Source organism: Pygoscelis adeliae, unplaced genomic scaffold, assembly GCF_000699105.1.
Source record: "Pygoscelis adeliae isolate BGI_AS28 unplaced genomic scaffold, ASM69910v1 Scaffold48, whole genome shotgun sequence".
Taxonomy (NCBI): domain Eukaryota; kingdom Metazoa; phylum Chordata; class Aves; order Sphenisciformes; family Spheniscidae; genus Pygoscelis; species Pygoscelis adeliae.
The window spans coordinates 1931567-1959418 of NW_008825618.1; the positions used below are offsets into that span (position 1 = coordinate 1931567).

At 38.2% G+C, this 27852-nt stretch overlaps 1 protein-coding gene across 1 annotated transcript in view; it reads left to right on the forward strand.

Annotated features, from left to right (window-relative positions):
• Window positions 1-27852, forward strand: part of PCCA (propionyl CoA carboxylase, alpha polypeptide) — a 299399-nt gene that overhangs the window by 138898 nt on the left and 132649 nt on the right. The window contains exons 16-19 of the mRNA XM_009333370.1: window positions 794-862; window positions 1685-1760; window positions 13439-13549; window positions 22769-22871. Coding sequence (XP_009331645.1) covers window positions 794-862; window positions 1685-1760; window positions 13439-13549; window positions 22769-22871 — 359 coding nt within the window. The remainder of the gene's footprint in view (window positions 1-793; window positions 863-1684; window positions 1761-13438; window positions 13550-22768; window positions 22872-27852) is intronic.

Below are 27852 nucleotides of genomic sequence, written 5' to 3' on the forward strand. Positions count from 1 at the left end.
ATTTTTGAACTTGTGTTATTTTTTTCCATGAATATTGCAGAATCAGAGCTTTAATTGGGGCTGTGTCCTTACAAAGCAAAGCCATGGAAAAAGCTGTGTAAACATTAAAGCCTCAGGGGAACAGCAGCAACAGAAAAAAAAATGTTTTACAGTTGAGAGGGTGAGGCAAAGAAGGAAAGTGTTACAGACATGAAAACCACAGGATCAGTATTCCTATGGAGCTGATAAGCAGAGCTCCAAAGTTTCTGCTGAGTGCTCCCTACTTGTATGCCTACTGGAGCCCTCGGAAGGGCTGTAGCGGAACATGGGGGACGTGATTACATATAGATGCAGAAAGAATGTGATTGTAAGGGGCATCCTTCGTGCCAGGTGTCAGTCAGAAGAATAATTACAACTGTATTTTATTACAGGGATTAAATTGGAATTGGATACGTTCAGAGTTGAAATTTAGAGTGTCTAACACAACCAAAGTTGTTAGATCAAATTTAATGTGTTTACTGTGCATTCTAGGAGAACAAAAGAGAATTTTGACTATCAACTGAAGGTTGCAGTCGTGTTTTCTTTTAAAAGAGAGAATAACTTGCAAGTATTTTTCCTGGTGGAGGACAAAGCTCCCGTTTCCCCCTTCCAGCTTCTCTGAAAACAAATAATTATTCTAGTTCTTCAAGGGGAAAAAAATGTATGTGATAAGCTTCATGGGTGTTATGTTTTAAGCCTGCCAGGTAGATTTGATCTCATGTTGAAATATTTTTTTTTCCAATATATCATTATTTTTGCTTCTTATTTTTTGAAGGTACGTGTTGACAGCGGCATACAACAAGGAAGTGATATTAGCATTTATTATGATCCTATGATCTCAAAAGTGAGTTTATTATTTTTCAATATTCTAAAGGTATGAAACACTCATTTTATACACAGATCTTTTAAAGGAGGGAGAGTATATTAAAGAATTGGTAAATCAGTATTTTAAAGGTGCTAGGCATGACATGCCTCAAGGGACTATGAAAGAGGTGAAGGAAGATGTGGAGTAGAGGAAATTTAGTGTCACTTCTAAACAAAAGTTTTTTAATCTTTTGACACTGTAATTATTTGTCTTGCAGTTTCTGATTATTAAAAGAATTCAGATTTAAACAGAAGCCATTACTTTCAAACTTAGGCGTTGCCAATCTACCTTTTTTAATGTAACCTAGCCAGAATGAAAATGTCAATAAGGCTGGCTTTGAAAAAGAAGCAGTGAAAGGAATGGTTGATAGTATGAGTTCTTATTCATCAGGAACATATTGGTAAAAATGAAAATACGACATTATAGTCAAAGTTCAGTTGTCAAAAAAATTCACACTTTAATCTTAGGAGTTGGTTGGGCATTAGAAGTCAGAAGAGTCAGCTAGATATTGAACCTCTGCTCTAATTTTCTGTGTGGCTAAAGAAGAAGAGAGAGCTTGTTTAGATGTTTTAAGTTTTATGAAGGAAAAGTGATTGGCCTCCTTTCATTGAATGGCTTAAGAGATCTTAGTTTTCTCTTGATGTTTTAGAGAGTCTCTGAAGCATAGATACAGTAACGTGTGAGAAAAGTTTTTGTGACTGCAGAAGTTCTACAAACCATTTTAATTTTAAATGCTATTCAGAATCTAGAGACAAACATGATCTTATTTCTAGGTAACTTAAATACTTTTTTTTTTTTTAGCTGATTACCTATGGCTCTAATAGAGTTGAAGCACTGAAAAGAATGGAAGAGGCTTTGGACAATTACGTAATTCGAGGTAACTACAGAAATTTGCGTTCCTAGTGTGATAGGCTGCCATCTATTTCAAGAAAACAGCTTGAAAATGTAGTAATTAGCAAATTGAGTAAAGTTCCCGCTTCTTAAGTGCAAATTAAAACAGGAGAATCTTGTGTTAATTAAGCTGAGAAGATACATCAAATCTAAACAGGCTTCATTTTTTTTTCTCCGTGGTTTTTGCTTGAATATTATGAGATATTTAAATCATTTTCTTAAACTTGTAAGAATTTTCACAAAATGGTAGCATTTAATTCATTTATTATGTTGTGGGGGAAGAAAAAGGCCACTACACTGTAAGAAATTTAAAGTAGTTGCTATTTTATAGCAGTTTAATACATTGATTATGGTCAAATAATATCACAATGCGGTATTTGATTGTGTGTGTATATATATTTCTTATTTTCAAGGTAATTGTTTAAGTTTGGGTAAATACAGATGTAGGCTGATGATCAGAACGCGTTTCAGCTCTTGCTGACTGACTGCCTAGGAGAAGTAGCTGTTCTTCTAGCCTTTCCAAGCAGCAGGGGTGAATCGACCATGACCACTTTAACTCCTTTTAAGTTTTAGAGAGGGAAGTCATGGTTTGTGTAGGAGAAATCTTTAGATCTTCCTCTGTGTCTTATGGAAAATAGAAAGGAAAAGTCATAGTAGAGGGGGAAAAAAATGGATTTGTTATCCTTTCTTTTCCTGGGGATGATTAGAGAAGGGAACTGTAATGTGGCAAAAATCTTCATTTTACTCCTTAACTGTGTGGGTGTTTGGGGGAGTTGTTTCTTTCATTACTAGTCAGTATACTTGCAGAACTGGGGTAGGTGGGAAGGAAACTGTTGGAGGATTTGCCGCCTTTGTTCCTTGTTTTGGTTGTTGGGCAGGTTGTTCCATGGTTTGAGATGGGAGAAAGACTTGGAACACTTACTTAATTCCTCCTCTGAATGGCTGGGAGGAAGAGCAGGAGAGGCCTCATACAGCAGACAATCATATGAGTGTTTCTGTAAAACTTGGTTTGGCTTTAATGCTGTCTGCTGAATACTACAGATGCCATGTCAGACTAGAAAGATTTATCTATCTAGGGGGAAAATGAGCATCCCTCTACCACAGCGTAGCTAGATAGGTGGTAGGATTAGCCATTGTAAATGAACTGCATAACTCTGAAGTGGATTTATACTGGTGCAACTTGAGCCATTAGATTATTGCAGTACAATGTGCTGATGTAAACCCCTGCTGAGTAAATTTATATGAGAGAGAAATTTATACTACTATAGCTAGACTGATGTGAGGTGTGGGGTTTTTTTGGTTTTGTTTTTAATGCAGACAGGCTCTGGATTCAAACTCAGTTTGAACCAATAGAAAATTATGCTAGAAGGATTATAGTTAATGAGAATATTGGAATTGTGTGTGGAGCATGGTCTTTTATTGTGTGCTGTAATATGGGATGGAACCTAATTGTTTGTTCTTAGGTGTTTTACACAGGTGTGTATGTACCTAATAGCAGTTCCACAGATATATAAATACCTACAAAGGATATGACATCTTACGTATGAAAATTACTAACTCGCATTCTTGATTTTTTTACAGTCTTTTATTCGTATGCATGTATGCATTTAAGTGTTCATACCTGATATCTCTATAGTATTTCTACCTGTGAAAAAGCTCTTCATCTATTAAAAACATTGAAAGAGGTAATAAATGAACTATGGGGGGGGAATGCATTTTTTTTTTAAGTATTACAAAGGACAAATTTTATTTTACCACAGGTTTCAAAAGTAGATGAATTTCCAGAACTCTTTTTTTAGTTGTGGTGAGCAGTGGTTTCCATTTGAAAACCTGCAGGACTTTTGTGTAGTTTTACACAGCTGGTAGTTTCTTCTGAGGGTTTACTTAAAATGTAACATTCATGGATATTAAAGTATTTCTTCTCTTGCCTAGCGTGAATGATACTTGATAGGGCAGTTTGTAGAAACTGTCCTGTCTTTAATGTTCTGAACTGCATTGACATGTACAGAACTCTTCCTTGTTCAGACGAGTTGTCTCTAATAAGTTCCGGTAAGCCTAACAGGTGATGCAGAAGTAGTAATATATTGGTATTTAAATGGACAAAAATAATTAAACATCAGAAAAGTAAAAGCAATTTCATGCATTTTTTTTCTAAAATGACTGTGTATATTTTTGCTTTAAAATGTTAGGTGCTATGTAAAACAATATTAAACCACCTTGATCTCACGTGAAAGTGCCTCACATGAAGTCTTCTCCACAACTGAGTTGTTACTAGTAGTAAAAGATACAGCATAGTTTTTTACCTAGCTTTGAAGTTATTTGGTTTTATATTTGAATAGTGAGCCTGTACATAAATATATAGAGATCACCATAGTCTTCCTGAATAGTGTGCTCCATATTCCTATTTCTGAAACACTCCCCCCTCAGTTTCCTTGGAAGCAGCTTTTATGTTTGCTTTGTGTTTTAGAGACAGTGTATTTTTCCCTGTAAGTAACAAGTCTCTTCTGAGTTACAAAGCATTTTAGCTAAGCATTACCAGCAGAAAGTCAGTGTGAATTGTACTGATAATATACACTGTGAGAATTTAGATTCCCAAGAATTGCAACATTTCTGTAAGCAAAAACGCTCGTTTACTCACATAGGGTGGGAATGGGATGGGGTGACTGGGTAACAGGTCAAGGACCATCTAATGGGTAGCTTAGGGACTGCTAATGGAAGATGGAGTCTTTCCCATCACTTCTGTGTCACCAGTTCAAAGCAGGCAAAAGTTGGTAAGGACTTTTAGTCACTAATATTTTGATGGTTGCTTGCTGACCTGCATGAAATCAGTGGTCTTTATCCAGCTCCTAGAAGACAAATGTCCTCGTGGAACAAATGTCATTCATGGCAGTCCCAGCAGAGAACCCAGAGACTGAAGCAGCACAGTGACCCTCCAGGAGGTGACTCATCCAGGCTGGGTTGAGGCATGCTGACAGGGTGAAGTGCAAGGACTTACTCTGCTGTTCCTTGTCTATTGGCTGTATGAGCAGACATTCAATTTCTACTGCTGTGGCTTTAGGATATCCAAGAGTTACCCATTCCCTTTTAGCTCCGTTCCACTTAGAGAGCAAGACTACGGTCTTTATTGACTTGTTTTCTAGGACCGGATGGTACCTGACCTTGAATCCATGGTTCAAAAAAAATCTGTGCTTCAGCAGTCCCTCCCAGTTAAATGTGCCTGACAACATCATGAAGGAAATGAAATTAACTAAATTTTCTAAAAATGTTATCTAATAGTTGCAAAGAAAGCAGACTTACGCAAAATTTGAGTAAATAATATTTTAAGCAACCAAGACTGCATCATATAGTGCTTGTAATAGCAGTATCTTGATTATAAATGCTGCATAACTCAAATTGTGATGTTTGCACAATGCTATGCTCTGAAAATGCTTATTGCCTTAACATTTATTACAGGTTGGGCTGGTGACAACTTGCACACACTGAAATAAGAAATTCTACAGTCTGTTCATTGGTACATGCTAACAATGTGACTAACTCAAGATACATTCAGTGTGGTCATGGGAATGTAATCTGCATCTTATTTCCTGTGTAATAAACAAATAACAGTGTTATTAGTGGGAGCAGGTAAAAGTCTAGGATAGCGCTTCTTTGAGTGGATTGGATTAAATGATCTCCTAAGGTCCTTTACAGTCTAAATTATTCTGATAGGAACTGAGTCCTATCTCCTCCATTGAGAATTGATCTGAATTCAAGATCTCAGTTGAGGCTTCTGAATGAGGAAGGGTCTAATTAGGTAACATTTTTATCCGTGGGTCTTCCAGTAAAGTTCAGGGATGATTAATGTTCAAGATCTAACCCAGATTTGTCTCAAGCAGATACACTTTTCTTTTTATCCAGCGGTTACTGGAGAATTTGTGAATACTGAAAAGTTCAAAGCATCGGTCAAACATAGAGGCACTGTTGCTCATCGGGATGAGGCACGAGTTGTTTCCTGTGAGCTTGCACTGTTTTGTTAGTAGTTCATCTTTCTCCTGTTTTATGCCACTTTTCTTCAGAAACGTAAGGTTTTGTTTCTTCTTTCTAACTTGAACAACAGAAATAGGGTATTGGAAGAATGCCTTTCAGTGTGTCTACTGTATGTGTAAACATGATGTGTGATTTCCCTCTTCTCAGTTTCTCTAAGATTTTAGTATGTGTTTGTTGCTGAATAATCTGTTCATTTAAAGGCATATATAAAACGCAGTATGAAGTTCGGGAAAGTTTATGTATGAAAATTGTTTTTATCTGTTTAAATAAAAGAAATGGACATATTTATGCAGCAAGTAGAACTGATTATCAGTTCACCAAACGTCTCATTGGGCAGATAGCTCATATCCGTGAGTGCAGAGATTCCCGTAATCTTTCCTTCGACCTCTGTTTGCTTTTTATCTTCCCTGCTGATTCAGATAGAAAGCAGTAACATGAAATTAACAGTCTTTTGTGTAAAGTCAGCTGTTACCTGTTGGGTTCCTGCCTGCTGTGGGGAGAGAGGAATGTAGTAGACCATTTGGGAGAAAGAAGAGTGGAAAAAGGAGCGTCTGAGGAAAGAGTAAGCGGCAGATAGAGCAAGAAGGAGTAGAAATGAGGGGGAAATAAGTGAGCCACCAACCAGGGGGGGACCTTCCAGCATGGGGTACAAGAGCAATCATAGAAAAGAGGTAAATAAGTGTGGTGAATGTTTGAGGGGAATGGGAATATAGGCGTTAACTCTCTGATATGAATGGAGACCTGCCACAACAGTGACAGCAGAAACTTGTCTTGAGTTTTTGCAGCTGTAAACACACTAATTGGGAGGAAAGAGAGTAGTGTGCTTAGTATTGTGGAGAAGGCCTTGGCTTTCCAAGAAAAAGCAAAAAACAAAAAACCCCCCACTTTAAATTTAGTATTTTATCATGTATTTCAAAGAAATTAATTTTCAGGTACAAAGGGTTTCACAATAAACTTTCATTAAATCCAAACGTCATCAATTACTGAATGATTTTGTCTTTTATATATTAACTTAAAAGATACTTCTCAATGGCAGTGACACTTGTAAGTTTTATACTCTCCTGTATTCTGATCCCATGCAGGTATGCAAGTGTACTCATTGGTATTGCGAACAAAACAATCTTTGTATAAGCCAGTTTTCCTGCAAAAGGCATATAGTGTCCATTTTTAAAAAAGAACGGAACAGGCCTCGTTTTCCTGGTTGTGCTTTAAAAAAGTGCTGCAACAGGTCGTACAACTGCGAACTGTGGATTCTCCTCTTTGCGTAGCAGAGGGAACAGGGGCTGGGAGGTCTGCAAGAGTCTGTGTTCTCTGACCCTTTGCAACAGGGACCAGCGGGTCCCAAAGTGTGTGAGTGTCGAAACCGAAATTGGAGAAGGGAAAGCAACAAACTTAGTTCAAAACCACTAGAAGGGACCGTTGCAGAATGCTCGGTAACATCAGCTTGGAGCACAGATGCTGGCATGAGGGAAGATTCTCCTCCTGTTTCTCCTCATTTTTTCCTTAAGCCAGTTGCAGGGGAGGGAGTGGGAGCGGCAGCTTGTCAGTGGAACGTTATGGTGTGTAGTTTAGGAAGGGTTATAGGCTACTGCACTATGGAGGAGAAAGAGGGAAGGGCAACTGAAGTACAGGCTGATCAGGTAAAAGAGGAAGGCAAGGTTATTGGTGCAGGAGAGGGGAAATAAAGTAAGGTACTTTTTTTTTTTTTGTCAGAGTTCTGGGTTTTTTAATTAAGAAAAAAAGAATTGTGGCAGTGAAAAACTACACAAAATGCAGTGTGCCAGGTTGAGGAGGCATTGAAAGACAAGTGCTGTTATTTCTAGTTATACCCCTTAGATATAACGTTGTCCTGGTGTTCTATTCCCCTTCTTTAGAGTAAAGGGGTGGCTGAGGAGAGGGTGATGGCAGGATGGCCATCCATTTTCTTTCACTTGTTCTTGAAAAAGCCTGCTTAACTTCTGCTTCCAATTATTCTACTGATTCAAACATTCATATGTGTTTGCTAGCACCATAAATAATGGACTGCTTAATCTTATTAAGAGGTTCAGAAGTGCATGCAGTACAAAATTTAGTTTCAGTTTGAACTAATGATTTTTATAGTAGGATATTACCATATATTATCTGCTTTCCCCCCCCTTCTTTTCCCCCTTTATTCTGGTCTATGAGTTCTGTGAGCTTCAGACTTTAATATCTAAAAGAATTAATGTTTTAATTGAAATACATGTTCGGCTCTGAGTGTCAGTGGTGTACTGATCCTATGTGAGAACTTTATGTGGATGTTTGTGTATTAAAATTACAAAGCTAAAAAAGCCTTTCTTCTCGCTTTTGGGATGGGACTTTTTATGCAGATAGCCTGCTCTGAAGTGAATTGAAGCAAAACACAAGCTTTGAAAGACAATTAAACAGTTGAATGTTGAGGGTTTTAGGGAATATTATGACAACTTTTGGAATTGCAAACATGGAGGCTAGCTGGGTAGTAATCATGGGCTTTGAAAAGTTCATGTGTTGAAAGTGGTGTTTTCATAGTCTGTGCAAATCTATGATAATTTTCTTGTTTTAAGTAGAGAGTAACATAATCAGTGTTTCATAATGCTCAGCAGAGCTTGGTTAATATTTTTTTTTTTTATTTTTTGGTTAGAGAAATCAACTCGGCTGCCTCCTAAACTTCATAGCATTTATTCTTATTTAGCATTTAAATTGATTGGCGATAATTTAGCTTTGCTATTTTTTTAAAAAGAGAAACCTCTAGTACTGTACTCCACACGTTGTTTTTGCAATCAGTAAGTATGCAGATAAAGTTCTTTCTATTCCACTTAGCACAATTTGAAATATCAGCAAGTTAAGTATATTCAACTGCTTATCTACAGAGAGGCATGTAGGACTCCAATTAAGTTTACATGGATAAGCGCAGATTTGTGTTTGCAGACGTCAAGATGACAGAAGCTTAATACTGTAAAGAGGCTAATCAACACTGAATATGTTTAGTGTCAGTAAATATTTATAGTGAAAACATTGCCTATGGTTTTGTGCCTTGGCATTCCAAGTTCTGATTTTTAGTGAGTAAAAATGTGGTGTGATATCCTGTTCATAAACCTGCTATAAAATTTTTGTTTTCTATAAAATTAATTTTATTGTCTTTTTCTTCTTTGTGTTTTCTTGGGAAGGCAAGTTAGGAATTAGGCTACAGTTTGTAAGTTAATGAAAAATCTGGTATATTTAGCAAGGTTTTAAGACAGAAGTAGTCCAGAGAATGAAGAAGGGAAGGAGGCAAGATAAAAAGACAGGCAGTATGGGGAGTAATTTCTTCTGATTATAATTTTATTTTATTTTTAATGAGGGCTTCTTCAAATAGTGGTTACTAATCAGCTCTGGTGAACAATGTGATTATTTAGTGTGCTTATGTATTCATTAGGCAATAACTACAATTTAACTGGAAAATTAATTGACCCTTAGGGTTTGTTATATATAAATACAAATATATATATAAATATTTGATTTCATTAGATCTCCAGAAGTTAAATGCTAGTCCACTCTCTTTTAGAAATGTATTCTGGAAAATAGTGTGTCAAAATTGAAACCCAAGAAGTACATCTTAAACTGAGTTTCTATTGATGTAATATTGTGTGAAGAATACAGCCAAGTGAAATAAAAAAATAGAGGTACAAGGAACGTTGATTATTTTTTATTATATTTTGACTTAGAGAAAAGAAGAATGTAACTGCAGTTCTGCATCAGTCTTAACAGTGTAAAAAAAATGATGCTGAAGTGAAATTTTGTTTTCTGGAGGGGAAATAAATTGATATGGTTTAGGATTTTGTTTGTTTGTTGGAAATGTCATGGCTTGTCAGGTTAACAAATGTGATTTTGTTCCTGGCAGACTGCAGACCTGGTCAAGAAAAAGAAAAATTCCCTGAAAACCACTGCAACATAAATACAATATACTTCAGTTTAGTGTCTAACTTTGCATGAAATAAGCACTGCCTGTTAGCCTCTGTTTGATCCTGTGAGAGTGTGGGGCTAATGTCTGGCTGGTGTTTTGGAAGCAGCAGGTAGTCAGGAGCAAGCTGCTCTAGGGGTCCATATTTCTGTAGCCTAGCAGTTACTCACACACAGATGGAGACCTTATGAACTTTGACAGAGGTCATGCTAAATTGCAAATCTAAAACTTCTAGACTTCTGAAGGATTGCATTGGTACTTTTTTTTTTTTAAAGCCATATGATTGGGAACATCACTAAAGGTATCAACTCAGTTTTGAGAAGTAGATCAACCGTGCAGTCATTGCTCATATAATGATCATGGGGACTGATAAAGATAGCCTTTCATGGTACTTTAAAGGGAAACTATTGCTTATTAAATTTTGATTTCCATATGTAAAATACATATGTTGCTTCCCAAACAAGCCTAGGTCCCAAGACCTAGGCTTGTCTGCTCTATTGAACTTGTTAAAGGAATTTTGGGGCCTAAAACATTGCAGAAGCCTCTGGTTTTTCTGATGGACCTGAGTTGGAAATAATTAAGATACTCATAGTATTTTTTTTATTTCAGGTCTTTTGGGGCAGTCAGTTGAGACGCCAAGGTCTGTCATCTGTCATCAGCCATCATCTCACCAGGGATCTTATAGCAGTTTAGGAAAGAAAAACATGAGATGATCTGGTTACACATTGTAGCGTGTTTAAATCCTGGATTCAAAGTTGGGGAGCATTGAAGAGCTCCTCTTTGACTTCTAATTATAGTCCTGAAGATGTACTTAATAGATGAAAATCTCTGTGATATTTCAACTTACTATTCAAATGGGAAATTTTTGGAGGATTTTGTAGCAGCCAAAGAAAGACTTTGTTTCCAAGTTGTAGTCACTTAGCATAAGATTTTTTTTTAAATTCTTTTGTTTAGTGGAGATACAATGTGAGTTTCATTCAGTGTTTATGAAATCAGGGTCCATGAATGACTATCTAGGTCACAGGCAGCAAGGAGGCTGATCCTCTTTTAATCAAATGGTCAAATTTTTATCTTGTCATCATTGAACTGGTTGTGTAATGTGCTACTTAATGGCTCGTGAACTAGTCTTTACAGCTATGACTTCATGATTCAATGAGGCTGAGTCTGACTCCGTGTGTTGAAAGTGGTTTCAGTGACGGCCACACAGAGAGCTTGAAAATTCACATCAGCAGCAGACTGTAGGGGAAAAAAGCTTTGAAACTGTTTGAACTGGTCTGCATATAAAATAACAAGGATGTTATTCATGCTTCTAAACTGGAAAAACACAAAGGGAAAAGAAATAGGACTGCAAAAGAATCTCCTTCTGTAGCTACAGCAATTCGCGGTCGCTGTACTGCTAGTGTGTTTGGTTTTCTGAGATCTCGATAGGGGAAGAAATCCAAATACTTTAATTTACAGTTGAGAGACCTGAATTTACAATGAATTCTCATTCATGTTATTTTAAACTAGAGCTATTAGAAAAAATGTGCAAATAACTTTCAGAGTCATGTCATCAGTGTATTAATCATTAATAATTTGTAAGTAAACACATCTAAAGTTGAAGTTCAGAATCTTGTGCTTTACAAGAGATGGATGCACAGACAAATTTTTACAAGATAAACTAGTTTGTGATGTGCTCTGCATTTTATACTTCATGGTGTGCACCTAACACCAAAGTTCATGTGACCTGGAAAATGCAATGTGATTTGGAGTTGCCTGTCCCTCTGACCCTGAGAGGAAAGAATTTGAATTACTTTGTATTTCCTGAAGGGTGAGAAAGTGCACACCACACAGCTGAGGTTGGATAACCTCTTTCCTATAGCAGCTTCCTCATTTATCCATACCTGGAATGGATGCGACAGCTGCAGCCAACACTTACAGTTTATGCTTCTGAATTGCATGTCTATTTCAGCTCTCTTAAGAAACACTAATTTTATGAGGCAGTGTTATTCTGTATAGTCATATTTGGATTGAACTGAGGTGGCTTTTCAAATTTTCTGTTACAGTCTCTTTCCAAAACTGAGAAGAGTGTTGAGATAAAGATGGTGTTTTTCTCTTACCTGCATAATCTTAAACTTTCCTTTCCAGAGGTGACCTGTGTGCTACTCTCAAAAGAGGAAGTATCTTCTCTTTGAAAATTGTTTGGAGTGCAGTAAGCAGAAGATAATTTAAATTATCTGGGGATTTTTTTCTCAGGGATTTTTTTTGCACCTCCTTTCCTCTCCCACCTCCTATAAAGACTTCTTTGCATTTAATATTTCAGTGAAGCGACTTCTAATGACCATCATATTCGGTGCTAAACTGCAAGTACTTCTGGCAAAGTGGAGTTTAGCATTTAGTTACTTAGTTACACAGCCATGTTAAATTCAAAGAAAAATAAAGCTTGAAGGATTTCAGAAAGTCATCTAGTCCCACTGCCTGAACTAAGGTATACCCACTATATCTGCATCCTGACAGGTGTTTCTTTAACCTGTTTTTAAACACTTTCACTGACTCCAGAATCTCCCTAGGCAATCTTTTTCCAGTGTCAGCTAGTCCTGAGTACATATCTTGTGCTGACATCTACTCCTGATTATGTTTTTTTGCAGCCTACACTGGAAATGGGATATGGTTTATTCCTTTCCTCTCGGGGAAAACAAGTTAATCTTTTACTCTTCTGTGAGGAAGGGGCAGAGAACTTACTGTTTTGTGTGCAGGTACCGGACTGACACTGGCAGCATCCTTTGAGCTGTGTAGCTTTAGATTGCGTTTCTTAGAAGTTGTCTTTCTTTGTTGGCACAAAAAGCGGGGAAAAGAAGGGAAAGAAAAATACAAAAAAAGAGATGAGACAGGCTGAGAAGTGGAATGAAAGGAGATGAAGAAATTCAGAATAAAGAAAAAAAGTATAATATTCAAAGAAATTAAAGGACAAAGTGGCTATAAGGGCTCTATGATAAGTAATTTTTTAATTAAAGAAATTTTTTTGGGGGGGGCCGGGGGGGTGGTATATGACTAGCAGGGTCATGGAATGGTGCTAAAGAGGGAATGGGGCATTCAATAAAAGAATTGGCCAGGCAAGGTTGGATTTAGGTATATATGGAGCAAGCAATAGATTTCTTTGTTTTGTAAGTTCCGTAGGAGTCTCTTGTGACTTACAAATGATAAAAATGTAATAAAATTATATGTAAGTGATAAAACTTTTTACTATCTTTCATTACTGTGATTGGAGTGTAATATCTTCCACAGGAGTGTGTGTATATAAGGTGGCAGGATGACAAGGTGGACCAGGGTTCACTGGAATCGGGCTGATATGGTCACGACTAATCTGTCATTTCAAGGAGATGGCTCTGGTCTTGCCTACCTCTGCTAGGACTGAACCAAAACTCTCTTGGTTGTTGTGCTCACTGTCATTGACTTAACTAGGTGTTTGAATTAGGCTTGGTGAGGAGAAAATTTGGAAGGTTTACTTCTTGATTAAACTGAGTGCTTAAGGAGGGTATCTTGAGGCAGGAGCGGAACAAAACTGGTATATCTGCATTGATTACATCAGTTCTATGGTCTCTAAGTTGTGAACAAATATTTATTCTACAAAGATAAGAGCTCATATTTTTACAAGTTGTTTCCTACTGTAATTTGTGATTAATATGTGTACCTGATTTTGTATTGATTTTTTTTGTTTTCAGGTGTGGCTCACAATATTTCTTTACTGCGAGAAGTGATCATCCATCCACGCTTTGTTCAAGGAGACATCAGCACTAAATTCCTTCCTGAAGTCTATCCTGATGGTTTTAAAGGTTTGTTCCATTTGGGAATGTTTCTTTGTTTCTTGAGAGGTGTTGTTTCTGATTATTATTCCTTTATGTCTATAGACCGACACATTCCCCAATCAGTCTTTACTTTTTTTCCCTCAAGTGTATCTGTGCATACACGCAATTAGAGTTTTTAAATAATGCATAATATAATTGAAACAGTTACTTTCTTTACTTTTCAGGAAGGCAAAATACATACTTGTAGTGACAAAATTGTAAATGAAGGGCCTCCAAAGTAAAGAAAAACAATTTGTAGGTGATATGAAATATGTACAATAAACATCAATTCAACTCTACCATGCTATTGTGCTTTGTTACAGACAGTGCTCCTACTGTTAACTGAAGATAAGATTTCTCTTTACTCAACACTGTTGCTTCTCCAGTGAGTTTGTGCAGCATCTTTAGAATTGCCTTTTGGCACCCTTTGTATTCACTATAGCATTGTCTGGAGGATCTGGCATTTTATCGGGGTATTTCAGTAACCTGGTCTTAATACTCATTACACATAGTAATGGGCATCACATTGAAATTATTAACTCATACACTAGGTTAATATAAACAAAAATGCAAATGTTTCTTTACAACATCCCAAACAACTTGGTTGCAAAAATGTATAACAACAGTCGGTAGAGAAATATAAGTAAACAAATAGATGGGTTTCCTTTCACAAGGATCAAATTTTAAAAGGTGGTCTTCTCTCTCCGACAATGTGCTGTAGATGGTTTCTTGACCTGTATGGTCAGAGACTCAGTCCTTCTACACAGGCCTCACATCTCAGCCGGCATTCATCAGGCAGAACCTCTTCCTTATTTAAAAAAAAAAAAAAAAAAAAGACAATGTTTATAGCTCATCATTCATGGGTCCTTTATGAATGCCGTGGAGATTCCTTTCTCCCACATTCATCATTAATCCACTGTGGCAGAATCCTTATCCCACTTTGGAGATGACACTGCCAGATTGGCAGTCACCGGACATGACTGGCACCTTGCCAAATTCTATTCTCATTAAGGAGCAGAACAGATTTTTCTTACCTCAGGACTCAGTGTGTGTTTGGTGCAGAGAATATTCATCCACCGAACTACTTTAGATCATGGTGTAATTGGCAACTCTATGTAATACAGTCCTACAAGTGGGATTAATGCATCCAGCTTGTTATTGGCTCCTGACCGTGACTGAAGCAATAGGAGATGGTCACCTTGGGTGGCAGTAAGCTTGTGATGGTTGAAGCTCAAATGTTCCTTTGTCTTCTTTGGTAAGGTGTACTTAACTAATCTTCAGGTAACTCGGCTGGCTTTCATCCAGCATAGACTTGAGGGTACTCTCATTTGCTCTGAAGGCTCGGTGCTGTTGATTAGCTGGTCTGCCTCCCTTCCCTTCCCTGACACTTTAATACAGAATCCCATGTCCTGTCTCTCTGATGGTTCTGGGACTTTTCAGTCCTTTTCCTCAGTGGATTCAGTTCCCTAAACCACCATAAAACTGCATTTTTTTTATTGTTGCTGCTTTTGTTGGGGTAGTTTTTTGAGAATTCTTGGGTTGACTTAACTCATGAAGGAATCTGGTGAACTTCAGCAGATGTGCTAAGTGAGTGGCAGGCTAGGAATGGGGAGAAGGGAATGGAGGAGAAAGGTGAGGACGCAAGACGTTAGAGAGGTTTACACCATGTTATGAAAAGGCAGCCTCACCTCACACACAACTGGGAACAATAAAAACATAAACCATTTTACCCTTATTTGTGATAATGTGACTGTTGGGGCCTTTGGTCACTTGTAAGAAGCTGGGATGGGTTTTGCTGACCCAGGAGACCCCTTGCTCTGTATTTTTGACTATGGAAAGGTACTCTTGTCTTTTGTTCTTTTATTCTTGTTTTCATATTTTATATTGTAATGTTAACCTGTATATAATCGGTTAATTACTTGTTGGTCCACAAATTGCAGGATGATAAGAAATTTGTTTTGGGGTCATCTGACTTTAACTATATATGCACGTATTTGTGTGCACATACACACTGATGCAAATGGCTGATTAGTGTTGCAGTCTGAGGTAAACAGTAATATTGTGTTAACAGATTCTTAAAGATAAGTTTTTGCTCTAGACACCAGAAGGCACAAGAAGAGCTATTGTGACAGTTCATAATAAAACTAATGAATGGCAGGCAGTAAATGACTAGACTTTGTTCCTGCTGTATGAAAAGTCTCGCTCTTCTCCTTCCATGTATCAAATACAAGCATACATTAGCCTTCTTAATGATCAAAAATGCAGATATCATTATTACACAGCATTTGTATTTCAAGTGAAGAGTACTGATTCAAAGCTCACTGAAGTAATTGAGAGCCCTTTTAATGATTATAGTTTGCTCTGGATCAGACCCTTCTGGCTTAAAAAAAAAATCAGTGAGTTGAATTAGAGGATAGTTTTTTAGGTACCTATTGAAAAATATTTCTGCACATGCAAAGACTCTAATGGGAACTGTTGAAGGCAAGCAAGGGTGGCGGGCAGATGACGGGTAGAAGCTCAGCAAGAGAAGCAAAGGCAATTTAACTTACGCAATGTAAGTTCTCTACTCATTTCAACTAACTTTTTTATATAAATACCCAGGGTAAACTTTGTTAGGAGGATTTGAAAATTAAGTAGCTTCATATATCTTAATGCTGTTTATAAAAGACATGTTGCTGTAAAAAAAGATCTGGGATAATCTGAAAAATTAGAGCAATGTGTAGCCAAAGTGGATTTGGAAAAAACCTAGAAATATTTGCTGTTGTTAACAGTAGGCATCCATACCAGAAGAGTTTTAAATTTGGAAAACTTAAGAAATAAAAAAATTTCAGTGAAGATGCGTGCTATATTTATGCTTGAGCACAATCCAGTGTGTTTCTTTTGTAAACTACACAATTGCCACTGTTGGTCTACATTGATGGTAAGTAATGAATGTTAGCTGTGTTCTTTCTGGTGACTGCAAGAAGTACTGCCCCGTTTCTCATGTGCATTTTTCTTCAAATATAAACATTAACTGTAGTCTTACTTAAGAGTAAAATAAGAGATGCTTTGTTTTCCAGTCTCATTTTTCAAGGGCTTCATTATAAGTCCTTTATTAGAAGGCTTTTACTGTAAGTTAGGAAAAAATTAATTATTAGAAATATCTTGGCAGCTTTTCCATTAACCTGTGATGCCCACTTCAAATTACATCTAGAACGGGAATGTTTAGTAATTTTCATGATTAGGGTTTAACTCTTTTTCTTCCCTTCTTTAAATAATCATTCATTAACAAAACCAGTTTGTTTATTGCAAGTTATTTTAAAATATTGCTGTGCTGAAACTAACCTTGCTCAGAGTATGATTAGTGTGGGAAAACAGCTGCTGTCATACCCTTTTGTTGTCTCTACGAGGGATGGATGGCTAGAATACCGGCTGGCAGTGGGTCAGCTGGAGTGGGTTATTGCTCTTGAGCACACATGTGTGTTTTGAGGGGAGTGCGGATCTGAGGGTGGGTGAGGCAACACTGATTAGGTCAGATGACACAAATACATCTGTTTTAGAGTGGCCTCCAAGCACTTTGCTCACACGATAAAAACATTTGCCAGCATGCAGGAGTAGCCCGTACTATTAGATAGAGTATTGTCGGATGAGCTGTTCTACAGCTTCCAAGCAGCCTGGGATGCCTCTTAATTCCTAACCTGTCTGGTGAGAAAGGAATATGCTATCATTATCCCTATGTTATAGGCACAGAAAGTATCTCTGTTTTCACAAAGATCTAAGAGGAGTCCTTGACAAAGCACAAATTAAACTCAAGGATCCTTAGGTTAGTACCCTATCCATTGGATCATTCTTTGTGGTTCAGTCTGTTTCACAGCTAATCCATCTTTTCCTAGATATCTGTTTGAATGCTGAGATACTTTTTTTTTTTTTAATGGTCTACTCCTCCTGGTTATTAAATGACCTCTGAAATGCTTGGTCAGTCTCTTTGGGAGAGACATCCTGTGCAAATGAGAAATGAGGCATTTTCCAAGAGATTATCACAAAAGCCATACCAAAACACAGGGAAAAAGGAAAAAGAATCCTTTACTTGCCCCTCTTCTAGCACGTTTACCTCATTTGGGTGGAGAGGAAGAGCAGAAGTTCTGATGGACAATCCTTTATGTTAACTGATTTCTAATACAGAAGGGAAGAAAGAGGAAACACCTCTCTCTCCTGCAGTTGTGTATTGGCTCCAGAGAGTGTGTATGAGGTGAAGGCTTTTAGCTACATTGTGTTTGTTATAATTGTATGGGTTGAAGGGATTGATTACTCCACTTTACTCAACACTTATTAAACCACCTCTGGAATACTGTGTCCAGTTTTAACCCCCTCACGCATATAAGAAAGATGTCAATAAACTTCTGTAAGTCTAGCGAAGAGCCACCAGGGTTGTGGTGGGGTTGGAACAGAGGACCTATGAGGAGAGGCTGGGAGAACCGGGCTTGTTTAGCCTGGAAACAAGAAAGCTTAGGGTGGACCTAATGACAGCCTTCTCATACCTCTCAGGGGGTTCCCAAGAAGAAAGAGCCAGGCTCTTCAGTGAGGTACACATAAATTGGAGATTTTCAAGACCTGACTGCACAAACCTCTGAGCAACCTGGTCTGAATTTGATGTTGAGATTGCTCAGTGGGGAGGGGGGGGGCACACTGAATAAACAAAAGACCTCCCAAGGTCCCTTCAACCTCAGTCATTCCATGATTCTGTTATAAACAGAAGTGCTTTTTAGGTGAATTGGGACTGTAGATATGACTTTTAAATTTAAGTCTGGAGACTTGTTATTAGTTGAAGGGGGGAATGCAGCTTCTCCTGGCTGTGTTACTGTTGAAAGGGAGAGGATGATTGCTGTTAATTCCATTCATCGTCTCCACACTGGAACCTAATCTTTGTCTTCATTTTATGAAGCTACTGGATTATAAAAATTGACTTAACAGATAGCTTACTTGACTTTCTTCTTTCTGACAGGCGAAGCCAAGCAATGTTTCTTGGTCTGTTACTAATCTCTTTAGAATTCAAAATAGTAGAGGCTTCCTTTCTGTATGCTATAGCATCCATCTTATAAGTGATTACGAGCTCTCTGAGAGACATCTTCACTATTCTGAATGGTTTGGGCTTGCATATGCAGACAATATTGTCTGTCTTTTCCCATGACCATCTGGGTGGAGCAAAGCTCTGCTGGACTTCAGAAGAAATTAAAACCTCTAAGAACATGCAACTTTGTTTTCTGCCTCAGCCTACTTGGTATACGTGCCACCTGTAATGGTCAACTTCAAAATCCTTTGGGAAAAACTCAAGCTGAAACAGAACCTAGGAATGATATAAACATTGCCTGCATTGGTATGGATCTGAATTATGCATTGTACTTTCTATCTTACCCATTTTGCTTTTAATTTTTATTCTTCCCAATCAGAAAACAGTCACTTTTCAAGTATTAAGTAACAGCCCCAGGCACATAACTAGGGCTTGTTTGTTTGGTTTTTTTTTTTTTTCCTGTAATTGATAGTAGGAAACACATTTCTAGGAGAAAATGCAAATAAGACTGTTATGGGAAAAATGACCTTTTATGTAATTTAATTTGAAGTTCGTTATGTAAAGTAATTGCATGAACCTTTTTGACTCAGCTTGGGGCATACTGGGATAATATTGATTTAAGCAATCATAACATCAGGGAAATGAGAGAGAAATACTTTTTCCTTGTCTTCCTTCTGACCAGGGATCTGTCATTTAGTAGTAATAGATGTGTGCGGTCTAGTCTTAAATAATAGGAACAACCGTGCTTCCACTCCTTCAGTTGTGACTTAATTTTATAGCCATTAATTCTGTTTTATGTTCACCTTATATAATTCAGTTCAGTGATGATAGTGAGAATGCAGAAGTATATCCCAGGTTAAGCAGAGAGATTTGGGAGCTGATTTACATTTTATGGCGGAGATGAAATCTCCGTGTAGCCCAGGAGTCTGCAGTGAAGAGGGTAGGGAAGAGCAATGACAGAACTTCCGATGTTGGAAGCTGGGCAACCTGTGCTCCTTGTTCGTTTCACTCCCTATCAAGGCAGCGCCTGGATAAATGCCCCAGAGGTAGCTTTGTTACTTTTCAGATCGATCTTCTGCATGGTGAACATGAAAGGCTGTGGTGTTACATCTTTATTGGTGGTGAATATTAACTTATACCTCAAGACATCCAATTGAAATCCTGAGGGGTAGCTTGTAAGGTAAAATAAGACTGGAAGTGAAACAAAGGTATTGCTATCTGGTGCATTCGTGTGTTTCCAAATACAGTAATGTAATTGAAAGTTTAGCTTTAAAACTGCTTAAAATTCTGCTGAGCATAGCAGCAGAGCAAGAGCAGAAGGCAAGGGAAATGGGGCTGGAGTTCAGAGAACTAAGGCAGTCTGTCTTGTATAATAAAGGTAAATTGCCATCCTTAGGAAGCAGCCTTTAATCAAGCTTCTGACGTATGCCTCCAAAGTTATGCTAAGGATATTCTGTGGTAGGATTGTATTTTTATTGCCAAAGACCAAAACCTAATTTTGGTATGTTCTTGTTAACGGTTTATATTATCTCCAAGACTTAGGAAAATAAATGCAAATTGCCCACATTGGTTACTACAGTCATGACTGGTTTTCTGCTTGCCACGTCTGTGCTACAACTAATGCAAATAGTGACAAACAGAGAAAGTGGATAAACATTTTTTTCATGTTTGTGATGATGAAGAGGTGAATGTAACTCTTGGTCAGTTGTTAACCTGTTTCAAATTATTGACCTTTGTTCACTGTTTGGAGTTTGATTTTTATTGAAGATACAGGGAGAAAATAGTTTTTGCAGCACAGCAAGTGCAAAAGCAGTTATTGATTTCATCCAAGATGAAGGTCGTGCAATAAAACCTTCAAACTGGGATCTTTCTAGTTTTACCTTGTTCCTTTATATGAGTTGATAGTACCAGTGTGTGTTGGAGCAGGTGGGAACAGGCAGCTTTGGTCACATGGACTTGTCGTGGGTGTTAGGCAGGGTGACTGTAAAGCGAAGGTTTTAGGATGGATTTTCTGATGTGTCTTTAGCTGAGACATGTAAACAAATTACCGATTTTAAATACAGCATTTTGGAAAAATAATCTCAGAGCTTCTTCACCGTGTGTAAACAGCTGGAAAATTGGCACATTTCAGAGCCGGATAGTTGCTGTTATTGCATTGTATAATTATATAAGGCTTATATATACCTGTATATGTGTTTGTATATACACACAAATAGTAGAAAAGTTCAGCATTTTTTGGCTTTCACTTTGCAATCAGTTTTTCTAGTAACCGGCAGAGGAAAGATCAAGTTTGTTTCTCAAGCCAGTTCCTCAACCTTTCAACATTTGTATTTCTGCATACGTTTGTTAAAGTAAAGACAGTTTCCATTTCAAGGCAGATAAAAAATAATAAACACTGAGTGAAGGAAGTTGCAGTACTCTTTAGCCAGAATATGTTAATGTGGACTAAATTAAAAATAAATTGATGCAGATTTGCTGGCTTTTGTTATTTTTAAATTTACATTTTTTTGGCCTGTGACAGCTGCTTTGTACTGTTAGCTGGAACTGTAATGAGTGTGTTTCCATCACCGTGGCACGATTGCATTGCTGAGGTGGACTCTAAGCAGCCTCTTTACCTATCCATAATTAATGTGCCCAGCGGAAGGATGGGTCCTGTGCAGAAGACATCCTGTTTTGAAATTGTGCACTTGTTACTGTAAAGTCTGCTCCAGACCTTTTCAGAGCTCTCCATTCTGGGTTTTCCTGAGGATTGTGTTAGTCTTATCTTATACTACTGACAGAAATTCTGACTCGCTAGTGACTGGTACCAGGGAATGTGAGTTAACATTACATGCAGTAGTGCTGAGGCGATAGGAAAGTGGAGGTGTAGAAGGGAACTGTGTAACTGTTTCTCTGCTGCAGGACTGGAAGCAAACGTGCCCCACTGGGCAGAGTTGCTCAGGGAGATACAGCCTTCTGAACCCCTTCCCCACCTCTTCTCCCATCCCTTCTTGTGAATCTGTACTACTTGCTGTGGATGATGGCATTTGCTGCAATACGTACGCATGAAGGTCTGCTGAGGCAGATGGCAGCTGCATAAAGCACTTTTTGAGAGCTCTGTTGTAACTGCATTTGGCTAAATCTTTCAGTCTTACCTTTGTCTTTCTTTTTAACGTTATTTATTGCCTTTTCCTCTCCTCTGGCTTTTGAAACACCCTTGCTTTCATCTGTGCAAAATCTCTCTCCTGAGGATAAAGTTTGCCTCTTTTTCTCCATGACAATTCATCTTTGCACTTCTTGTCCTCTTCTACGTCAACTTTAACTTCCTGCCACTGCCTTATGGACCGACTGCTTTACTTGTCCTTTTGCTCCCTCTCACATCAGTTTTGACTGTTCTGCTTCTCTGGTGACACCAGTCTTGGTCACCTATTTTTGCCCAGCTTCTCACACCAAATCTGTGTTGTTAGGTTTCTGACCTAAAGGTTCTGATGGGCAAAGGTCTGTCACTGTGCTCTGTCTTTTAGGCTGCTGAATGGACAATTGAATTTCTAATTAACTTCACTTTCTGGAACAAGACCACCAGGGCTGACAAGTAGTTTTATCCACATTTATTTCTGGGGTTTATATTGTTTAGCCTGGAAGATCTGTAGCCACGTGACTTTGACTCCATTATCGCAAACAAACGATTACACAAATGGCACTAAATGACCCAGGGCTGACAAGTAGTTTTATCCACATTTATTTCTGGGGTTTATATTGTTTAGCCTGGAAGATCTGTAGCCTTTGCAAGGTAAAGTACTGAGAAAGAATGCTGTATATTTTGAGTAAGTTCTAATGTACAGATGGATTCCTTACCAGCATGAGGCACAATATGTCAACCAGTGACATTTCAGTAACGAAAACAAGATGCTGCAGCATCGTTCAGTTTTTTTTCTTTCAGTTGTCAAATTGTTTTTAACAGAGATACCAGTGTTAGCAGTAGGGCTGATCTGTATGAAAACATGCAATTTAAACTCTCAAACTCGGAGCGTCTGCTATGCTGAGCCTCATCTTAATTTAGGGGAAAAAAATGTAGGTTTCATGTGTAAGGACTGAACAGTGTCTTCACTGGTAGTTGTTACTTTTTGTGTCTGTGTTGGTCTCTGGTATCTAATTTTTTTTAACTGCTTTTTGAAAACTAGGACACAAGTTGACAGATCTTGAAAGAAGAGAACTACTGGCAACAGCAGCGTCTTTGTATGTGGCTGAACAACTGAGATCACAGCAATTTCTAGGGACTCCAAGGTAAGTTCATTTCTAGGAACTCAGATGTGCTGATGCGTTTTGTTAATGGCATCTTCTCATGCACGAGAGACACTGGTGAGAAACTGCATGGTTTCTTAATATAGTCTGTTTTTTCTAAATTCAAATGAGCTGCGGCTTACATTTCCTTACTCACACAAGTCATACATGATTATTTTTATTCTACATATTAGCGAACTAATAGGCACAAAAATGTGTTACAAGCCGGTACAGTAATTAATGCACATCAGGAGTTTCATTAATGCAAAATGTTGCCGCATTAGTAACTAACCACAAATTGAGCATCACAAATTTCCCATGTGCCCATTTGAAGCGATCTAAGCACTTTGGGATAATATTGAATGTTCAGCTACAAAGCTTTAAAATATTGTGGATTCATGAGTAATTTGCTACCTTGATGAAGAACTTTAATAGTTCAGGGCCTAATTCTGAAAACGCTTTCTGACTGGTAAACACTGGAAGAGTCAGCACCTTGCTTTAAGTATGTTTTTTGGTGCTTTTGTTCCCCCACTCCCTCATTCTTTTGGATAGTAGCTGCTAGTAACCTAGGTAGTACTGTCAGTTGGCCAGCCATTGCAGTACCTTGTGTCAAAATACTAATTCACTTCTTTGGCTTTTTGGAACAGTATGTTTTTTGTCCTCTAGGATGTTTCTAGCTTTCGTTGTCCTCTGGCCCATCATTGTCAATGCCTTGAGACCTTCTATTAGAACAATTGAATTTGTGAACCTTGCTTGGGTAGTTGGTGTTTGCAATGGCTGCATACAGTGAATCCTAGCTTCAGCATGACTTTTTCGTCTTGCCTCACATTCTTTAATGTAGTTGCGTGTGTGTGTGTGAGAGAGGGGGAAGTCAGAATGCAGGATAGACATTATTCACATTCCATGCCAGTGGTTTGACAGTGTATTCTATTACTGATTTTACAGTGGTCAGGAATAAATCAAATGTGGTTTCAAGAAGTCTTTATTTTTATTTGTACCCACAAAGATAAATAGTACCATATGGTGTTAAAAAAAACAGAAAAAAAAAAAAGAAAAAAAAAGAGACACTTAGAGCAAGCATAACGGCTTTGTAATATATAGCATATGTAGGGCTAGGTCATTGCTTGCCTTATGCACCTATAGGGGAAAGTAAAGCACCTTTTTATTTCCTTCCACAAGTTATATCCTCCATAGCAAATGGCATAAGGAGAAGAACAGACACTCTAAGGCCACCGTTCCCTAAATAAAAGATGAATGAGGGAAAATGAGGAGGAGCCTTGATTGTAGTTTTTATTGGCCAGCATAGGAAGCTAAGTAGTCTGGTAATGCTATAGAGAAGTAATGGATTACTTTGTACATAGAGTAAGGATAGGAATTGTTGATTTAAGTAGTGATTCTCTAACTGCTGTTGCACTCCCTGCTCTGATTTGAGATTTTTTTTTTTTTTTTCTGTGGGCTTGTAAAACGTTCTCACTTGCTAACAAGAAAAGGAGTCCAATTCTTGAAGAATCTTTTAATGTTTTCTTTCTATTGCAAGTATTTTCTTCCAGTACTAGGTATCTGTGTCTCAATAAAAAAAGACATATACAACTATTTTAACTGAGATGTCAAATATGTAAACAAAGTATTGCGTTGAGCAGTCAGGTGTGGTCATTCATCTCTTTTTGTGCTGCATCAGGGAAACACACACTTCTGCTTTGAAAAAAAAAAGCTTATTTTTGAGTCCTTCTAACCTAATTCCCTCCATTCCAGCACGAGCAGAGAAGGCAGCAGAGTCTGACCGCATGAAGTTTGTGCTTAGATTAAGGTCTGATTTTTCAGATTTTAAATGGTGGCGCTAACAAATCTTTTCAGTTCAGGGAAGATCACTTTCTTCCACACCATGATGGGGTGTACTTACGTTCAGCTCAGCTTTCAAAGGATGACCTTTTCTGACTATTGTGACACATGCAGCTCTGGAATGAATCCTTCAGAAGTTGAGCCTTAAAATTTTCTCAAAGTGGCGTCTGAGTGTGGTTCTTGGTTCTTAGTGAATAGGTCATCGTTTCAATCCACATATTGTTAGATCTACTTGTCTTAGTGATAGTAAAGCTGCCTGTTTGAGGCCAAATAAGGACAAGGTTGATGCAAAAGGCTTACTGGTATGTAACTTCTGAAGAAATCCAAACGTGATAATGATACCCCTTCCCCAAAATCATGCAGCTCCTTCAGAGGAGAAGTCAAAGAAACAAAGGCAGAATGAGGTCAAAGGATTGTGCAGTGTCCTGGACAGCGTTCTCCACTCCTTAGAGCAGCTAGTGGACTCCCTCTAGAGGGGACTGAGGACTGTGGAGCGTACAAGTTACTGCAGTCCCATCAAGGATCCCTCACAGCATCTCCTTAACTTACCCAAACTGCATCTGACTTGTTTTTGAAGGTGTTCCATGTCATGGGTACTTTTTAGGGAGCAGGATTGTGGCCATAGAAAGCACATCTTTGTTGGTATGACTGCAATCTGTTTGAAAAATATTAGTAAATAAAAAGTGCAGAGTAGGAACCTGTGCTACTGGCAACAGATCAAAAAGGCCAGTTGTAATCTTGGATGCAGTTCACTGTAGCAGAATTTGGCGTTTGGAGTCTGTGTGAATTTTAAATCCATGTTGGAGGATGTAAGCGGATTAGACAGACTGCACGTTCCGGAGTTGATCCATAACATTCTCCTAATGGTTTGGAAAACTGCATTGCCATGTTGATGATCATCTTCAAAATTTCAGCTCTCTGGCACTATTTATGTTGACAGCATTTTTTTCTTTTGCATGCTCTGAAAGCAACTGAGGAATTTTTGTGTGAGGAATTGCACTGAAAAGTAGTATTTTGAAATCATGCGTTATTTCTTCTAAACTTGTCACAGCTGCCAAATAGACAATTTTTTTTGCTGAAGTTATATGCTTATCTTTTGGTTTTGGTTTGTTTTCTTTTCCCTTTTGGGAGCCATATGTATAATATGCATTCTTTTCACAACTGCAGGGGTATTTTGAGTTCCCTTTTTCCCCCTGATTTATTCAGCCCAAGCTCAGGATTGTTATTCTAGCCAGATAGATAGAAAGAACCATGCTTGGAAGTCTTCACAGAAGCTCCACCTTTCACTAGCAGTGCTACTGAGACTGTGGTCAGATGAAATGGAGCTGAGCCAGATTAAGGAATTGTTGTCCCAGCCTGCTCCTCCCTTGGTCTCTGCCTTTTCCCTCCTCCTCCTCCAGATATGCAGGCGTGATTTTGTGTGTAGTTGCATTCTACTCTGGTTCTGCTAAAATGACCCGTATTAGCCTAGAAACATTTAGTAATACAATACTTTAGATCATTCTGACAGAACCAGTTTAAGTACTCATGGCGTGTGAAATTACTCTGCAAGAGCTAGAAGGGTGGGAATGTGTAGCAAGGCAGAAGAGATGAGCAGAGAACGGTTCGTAAAAGGGATGCAGAGGTGGGCCTTAGATCTGGTGCCACAGATCAGGGCTAGTAGCAGCCTCATGAGGGGGGTTCTCCTCTACAGTCGATGATATTTGAAGGGATGTGGCTGGAAAATATGTATTTTACAATCCCCTGGGTGACTGAATCATCAACTGTAAGGTTCTTGCTGGAACATCCTCTGATGATCAGCAAGCTATTGCCTCATTAGGATCAAACACTCAACTTTCTTCAGCTAGTTTCAATTAGATGTGACCCCTGTAGGTGGGATTCTTTGTTGCAGTAGTTTGTGTGGCGTTGAGGTTAATACAGGCCACGAGCTGAAGGGCCGGTTTGCCTTTTCTGTGTTGAATAAATTGTATTATGATTTGGGTGGAGCACCCACAGGTGAGTTTCCACTATCTGCATTGCTATGTGCCCCGGCCTCACCAACAGTCTCCTAGGATTAATTTGCCAACCTTTAGCTAGAACAGCTGCTGGAGACCTGTGCATGCTCAGAGTTATGGGAATACAGGCATTTACTTTTGTTATACAATCTAATATTTAGAGCATTTTCTGTTTGGCTTTTTTTTTTAAATTTAACTGGTTGTTATTTAACGCGTTTTCTTGGGGAAAGGTTGTTGTGGGGTGTGGTGGCGTGGGTTTTTTTGTTTGGGGTTGTTTTTTTTTTTTTTTAAAGATAATTAGCTAATGAAAATGCTTGGTATTTTGTGAGCCAGATACTAATGTGAATATTTCACCGTGATATCCAGATAATAGGGGCACATGTTTCCTACAGGAAAGAGCCATGAATGATTGATGATTGTTTCATTGTTCAGCTTTCAGTTATTTTACCTAGGACTTTTCCTACTTATTCCATAGTGTAGTTTATTGTGAAACTGGTGCCACCCACAGCTGCTGAACAGATTTACAGCATCTAGTAAAATCCCAAGGTCTTCTAGACAGACCTCGATCTTGTTTCAAGTGGAAACATATTTTGGCTGAAGTCAATCCAGCTTATTTTATGTCTGTTTGATGTAGTTAGCCTTTGAGACCAAAAATGATGTTGTACAGTTGAATCTTCACATTTTGGCTACAGACTTGTTTTCATGAGTGGGTTGGGAAGGGAATAGGAGAGTGACTCTCCAGGTGTGGCTACATCATGCTATCTCATGGGCCTACTAATGTGATGTTTATACTTCTAAACCCAATTGCCTACAGCACTTCCTATGTGTTGCTTCTGTTGGCTGCTAAGTGTATTTTCCTAATTTTTCTATGGGTTTTACCCTTTCATCATTTATGACTTGGAAAAAAACAGTGAGGCTGCATGCCCATACTAGCTGATACTACATGCAAAAAGATGGTAACACACTGGAAAATGTTTTATATTGCTAGCAAAAAACCTAAAGGTTTTTCTTGCTTATGTGTTTTTAATATAGAAGACTGGGATTAGGGAGTCTTGAGTTAAACTCCTAACTGTTCTTGTGGGACCTTAGAGAAGTCAGTTGGATTAGGCCTCAGTTTACAAAAAGATAAAATGGCCTTAATACTTTACTAC